Source organism: Parasteatoda tepidariorum, chromosome 2 (genome assembly GCF_043381705.1).
Source record: "Parasteatoda tepidariorum isolate YZ-2023 chromosome 2, CAS_Ptep_4.0, whole genome shotgun sequence".
Lineage (NCBI taxonomy): Eukaryota > Metazoa > Arthropoda > Arachnida > Araneae > Theridiidae > Parasteatoda > Parasteatoda tepidariorum.
In genome coordinates, this window is record NC_092205.1 from 54,155,814 (window position 1) to 54,161,784 (window position 5,971).

General features: G+C 25.6%; 1 protein-coding gene across 1 annotated transcript in view; it reads left to right on the forward strand.

The window, feature by feature from the left end:
* LOC107453349 (ATP-dependent translocase ABCB1) overlaps positions 1 to 4,669 on the forward strand; it is a 50,572-nt gene extending 45,903 nt beyond the window's left edge. Inside the window, exons 24-25 of the mRNA XM_043045621.2 lie at positions 621 to 767; positions 2,055 to 4,669. Of these exons, the coding sequence (XP_042901555.2) occupies positions 621 to 767; positions 2,055 to 2,255 (348 nt within the window). The 3' untranslated portion in view covers positions 2,256 to 4,669. The remainder of the gene's footprint in view (positions 1 to 620; positions 768 to 2,054) is intronic.
* Positions 4,670 to 5,971: the final 1,302 nt, after the last annotated feature.

Below are 5,971 nucleotides of genomic sequence, written 5' to 3' on the forward strand. Positions count from 1 at the left end.
TATATATATATATACAACTCTACATTATATTATTAATTTAACATTTCGTATTAGAACTAACGTCATTCATTTTCTTGTTATGATATTTCCATTGCTATTATGAATTGTTAGCGTGTCAGTGAATACCTATAAAAAGAAAAACTTACTTTAATTTATTTATCGCGTGCGCTACACAAATGGATTGTATATAAACCAGTTTATGGAACATTTGTAAATGGCACTAGGTAAAAAGTATATACGTGATAATTTTATGGGAAATTTTGCAGGAGTCTATTTATATTACCTCAAAGAATCTAAGCTAATGATTCATCTAAAATATTTATGTTTTTTTTTCTTATTGACCTCACCCTTTAATAATGCATGAAAGCGATTTTGCTTAATTAATGCAATCAAAATAGGATAATGGTTGTTGTTATTTTAACTCATTTAATTTCATCCTGTACTAAACGTGAATGTTTGTTGTATATTGCATGCTATTAAAAGTTTTAACAAGTGTATAGCACACATAAATATTATTATGAAATACAAAAGATTTCATAACTCACTTTTATTATTTACTGAAAATACTTACAATTTGATTATAGTTAATTTATGTTACTCAATATTTTTGTTGTATTAAGGGCTACGATACTCCAGTTGGTGACAAAGGCACGCAATTAAGTGGTGGCCAGAAGCAGAGAGTGGCTATTGCTCGAGCTCTCGTAAGAGATCCAAAAATATTACTTCTTGATGAAGCAACTTCTGCCCTCGACGCAGAAAGTGAAAAGGTATGTTTAAACTCTCATCAAATAAATACAATATAATTGATTTAGAACTTTTCATTATTACAGCCTTCATGCAAAGTTTATTGATTAAGTAATTTTTTTTTCTTTCCTTCTAATCAAATTTATGGAATTAAAATTGTCAAAAAGTGAAAAGTAAAGGGCTAGTTCTAAGAAAACGATGTGTCAGGGGGTCAAATGGAGGGCATATTCGAGTTCAGGAGGTTACTTTACATATTAATCAACTGATTGGATGACAAAATTAAATTTTTTTCAAAGCAAATCTAGAGAATATGATATCGTTAATACTTATTTTAACGTAAAATAAGTGCAACTATAGTGATTTCGAAAAATATTTTTATTTAATTATTCATTTATTCAAAATTTACTGACAATATTTTTCTGAAATTTATACCCTTTTCCTTATATTATTTTTTATAATATGTAGTAACTTTTTTTTTGTTTTTGTATGATGTGAAATATATATATGTATGTCATCAGTAGTTTTCGAATAAGAACATATAAATAAACTTTCTTTAGTTACCTCAGTTTTCAAACATTATTGCTGAATTATATTTTTTGTTACTTTTATAACAACGTATAAATAGACTTTTGTGGTGTGTTTTTATCCCTACCCGGCAATTTTTACCACAACACCTTGCAATGGGACGGAATTATATTTTTTATTTGTAATCACTTGTAAGCAGACTTTTTTGCTTTGACATTTTCCTTATCGGGCAGTTTTTAACAAAATAATTTACGTTGTGACTGAATTATATTTTTAGTTACTCCTGTAACAATAAACTAATTTTTGCTTTGTTTGTCCTGATCTCTATCGGGTAATTTTTACAGCTATGACTAAGCGCTCTGATCTGATTAATCATGTGCTATTTCTGTGTGCTTTTTAACTCTGCATCTTAGGTTAAGACAGTTGACAGTACCAAGACAGTCTGTATGTCTTTAATCTTGTTCCCGTTGCGTTGTTAATTTCTATTTCAGAATTTGATATTCAACTGATTATCCCAAAACAAAGCTTATGAAACTTATTAATGCTAATAAAGAAAAAACTATTTAAATTTCTTATGATATGTGTATAATATGTGTTTCTAACAAATAATGTAATTCATTTTAGACAATTGATATAAAAACTACTTAAGAGGAGACTGTTTAAATATTTTAAAATTCTGATAGCTTCAAAGTTAATAAAATTAATTAGTTACGTAAATGTTTAAAACGAAAAATGTATTTAGTAAATAGTGTGTACATTAGACTAAAATGCAATTTTTCATACAGGTTGTTCAAGAAGCCTTAGATAAAGCAAGTAGTGGACGTACATGTCTTATAATAGCCCACAGACTCTCTACAATTAAAAATGCAGATACAATAGCTGTAATTCATAAAGGAAAAATTGTAGAGAAAGGCACCCACCAGGAACTTTTAAATTTAAAAGGACATTATTACAATCTTCACAATACACAGAGTGGTGTACAGTAAGTTAATTGTGGAAAATATTCATCATAATATAATTTATGTCATCTCATCTTTTTTGTGAAGGCTAATATTAATTGTGTATACCAATGTTCACTCAACTATTTACTGCCTATTTTTTTCTTTTTTGGTGATGAAGTATTAGTAAGTTAAAGATATTTATTCTGTAACTCATGCATAGATTAATATCCATAAGTTTTGTGCTCTCTTTGCAAACAGATTGCTTATTGAATCTTATTTTCCTCCAAATTACACTTTTGTCTTTAACCATTCACTTGACGCAGCACTTTTTTATGGATACATACACATCAATCCTCTTTCAATTCAAGAAGTCAAATTAACCTTTTTTCATCTTATTTAAAAATCTAATTTTTATTTATCTAAATTATTCATCTTATCCAGTTTTCTTTATTCTAATCTATTTATAAAATGGTAATAACGATTACAAAATATACTCTGAGATTTTAAGTATTCTGAGGGAATAGCATAAGAAAATGTCAATTTTTTTATGAAATTCTTTGTGCAAAACATATTTACAAATTTGTGCCTGTTTGTTACAAAGCCGTTGTATTTTTGCATAAGCAAATAGTTATTACTAAACTGTTATTAGCAATTTGCAATTATAAAAATCAAATTATATGCTTGATACAAATTACAATTGGTGCTATGTTGTGGTGAATGTTTCTGGTGATTTGTCTCTCATATTTATGGCAGTAAGCAAATATTAAATTTACAAATACCATAACTATTTAAACAGGTTAAAAGTGATACCAATCAGTTTCTATGTTAAAAATTGATAAAATTTCAGACTTAACTCCAAAAAAATTACGGAGCTTAAGAGTTCTACATCAATAAAATCATTTGTCTATCTATACATATTTTGGTTTCTGGGAGCGTAAGATATTGATACTAACTTTAGTTCGCCTAAAACTTAAAAAAATAGTTATTGTTATTTTTAATTTACTTGTTTAATATTTTCCAATGAACAATGTGCAATTATATAATTGGTGTTGAACGCATTGAAATCATGGCATTTTCCTTGAAAATACTTTTTTAAAGAAAGTAAACAGTAAAATATTTGCAATAAAAAAGTAAAGATAGGTATATTATATTACATGCAAATTTGAACTAAAATCATTTTTAGGTCTTATAGATGTATTTAAAGAAAGAAAAAATTAAAAAGAGAAAAAAGTTTTCTTTAAAAAATTATTATTATGAAAAGTCTTTTCATAGAACACACAAAAGCATTTTCACTTACATTTTCTTAAGGTACTAAAGCTTTTCATCATCGCAATATTTGAACTCTCTGAATGGTTGCTTGAGTGTCATTATATATACAACATTAGTGTCCTACCATTTTTATTCAATGTTGCATTAAATAAAACACATTTTTATTTATTACTACATTTTGTACTTCAGGGAATATTGTACTTAATATAAGTTATTTTTTAGTATTACTAAATGTATTTATATGTCCACAGTTATTTTTCTTTTTTTTGAATTAAGTTTTAAATGATTGTGTTGTAAAATATTTATGTTTGACAAAATATTGTTGACTGTTATAAGCGGCTGTGTAGATGAAAATACTTCAATATTGTATTTTGTGGATTTAAATTAAATATATGTGTTCTAACTACAACAGTAAGTATTTATTAAGAAATAGTTATTTCCAGTTTTATATTTTAGCTTGAGAAAATAATTATTTTAACTTTTTTTGCAATTTAAAATTGTAATTACTTTCAAATTAATATAATTTTAAATTTTCATACATATTTTCTTTTAAACTATTGAATCTGAATGTTATGTTTTGTTATATGGACAAATTTTTCATAAGCTCAATCTAAATTGCAATAAACATAAAATAAAAGCTTTATGATTATTATTTCATATAATTTTTTAACCACAGGAAATAAATAACAAAGCTTAGCAGATGTCATAAAATATGATAATAAGAAATAAGCTTATTCTAAAAACATCAAGCTCTATAAGCGTATGATTATTAAGATTGAAGAAAAAAAGTTATTTCTTAAAGACGTTTTTTTTTATTGCCCTATCATTTAAGTTTTTTTTAGCATTCAAATCTAAATTATAAAAATATTAAAGTAATCAAGACTTTATAATTCTTATAAATTAAACATTTATTATAGGCATTCATATTGAGATAATTCCGTTACATTTTATTTGATTTTTCCTTGAGCTTATTTCTTATTTGTCTTTACTGAAATTTTATAATATTTATACCATATGTTGGAGGTTTGCATAAATGAATGTGTATGGAAAGATGTGATTATTTTCGTATAATTTTTAAAATGTTTTATTTTCTGTCGCATGCTTTACAAAATGTGTTATTTTATATAAAATGTACAAAATCATTTTTAGTATGTTGTTACTAATTAATAAAGTTTGAATTATTCACTAAAGCGTCTCTTAATTTCTTTTTTACCATTTAGGCTTCAAGGTAATTTAGATTTAATCTTTGCTTTTTTGTGAAACGATTGGATTCATGAATGAAAGTCAACATTAAGTTTATAATATTTTTTGGAATCATTTCAAAACTAATACAGTTGACAAACGTGAATTTCGTGAAGTGGATATACAGTTCATGACTCAACCTCAAAAAAAGTGAGAGACACTACTCTCAGGTTTTGAAACCTTACATTCAATAACAATAATAATTATAGCGGTTAAATGCATAAAGCCTTAACCATTTATTTAAATACCTCCCCTTCAAATAAATAAAATATGGAAAATAATGTTTGATTTTTACTTTAAAATGTTGCGTCTAAAACTTATTCAAGCTGTTGATTTTGGTTTATTAAGTTTAAAAAGTTCACAGCAAAACCGATTGTAAGAATATGAAGTAGGAAGGGAATAAAAATTAATATTTAAGTAAGAAAAAATGTCTTTGAAATTTGACGAAACGTTAATGATCTTAGTCCTAGCGAAACTGAGTCTAAAATTAATGAAAGGGTTTTTTTCCGAGGTAAGAAGGAAAGCGTTCTGAATATCACATTTTGATTCCTTCAACTACTTTGGTTTTGTCCAATTATCTAGTTTTAAAAATTTTAATCTCTACTTTACTGTAATTGACATCAATGCGTCTTACATAGATACAATTTTTTCTTTATTATTTGTAACCTTTTCATGAGTACTTTTTTTCTCGAATTTATTTATTGGCACTAATACCATAAGCATTTTTCAATGGCTTTGGTTATGTAATAAATTGCACATTTTGATAAATTTGTTGACTTAAACACGAATAACAATTTCGGAAGAAAGACTTCTTGGAAAGAAAGATAGATAGAGTCATTTATTTTAGAAATCAAATTTCTTTAATGGGCTTAACTCAGCTTTAAAAGTCGATTAAAAGTAGCTTTTTTATTTATCTTACGTTATAAAATTCGTCACTTGCAGTTTTGATAAGTTCCTGTTGGGTTTTATTATGAATATTAATAATTCTGATTTTTAAAAAGTGTCATATTTTGCTGAAATTAATATAGTAAAAAGAAAAGGGTGTCATAGGAAATAAATATTTTTAAAGAAAATTTAAAATATAAAAATCAATATTGTATTTAAGAATATTGGTTTTCTTAAATCACTCTTCATTGTTACATTTGTTTAAAAAAGATGAATTGACAATATAAAACTTTGTCAAGGTTATCTTAAGAAATTGATTTCTAGAAGGCGTAAATGGTTTCCATAGAAACAAAAAACAGAAGATT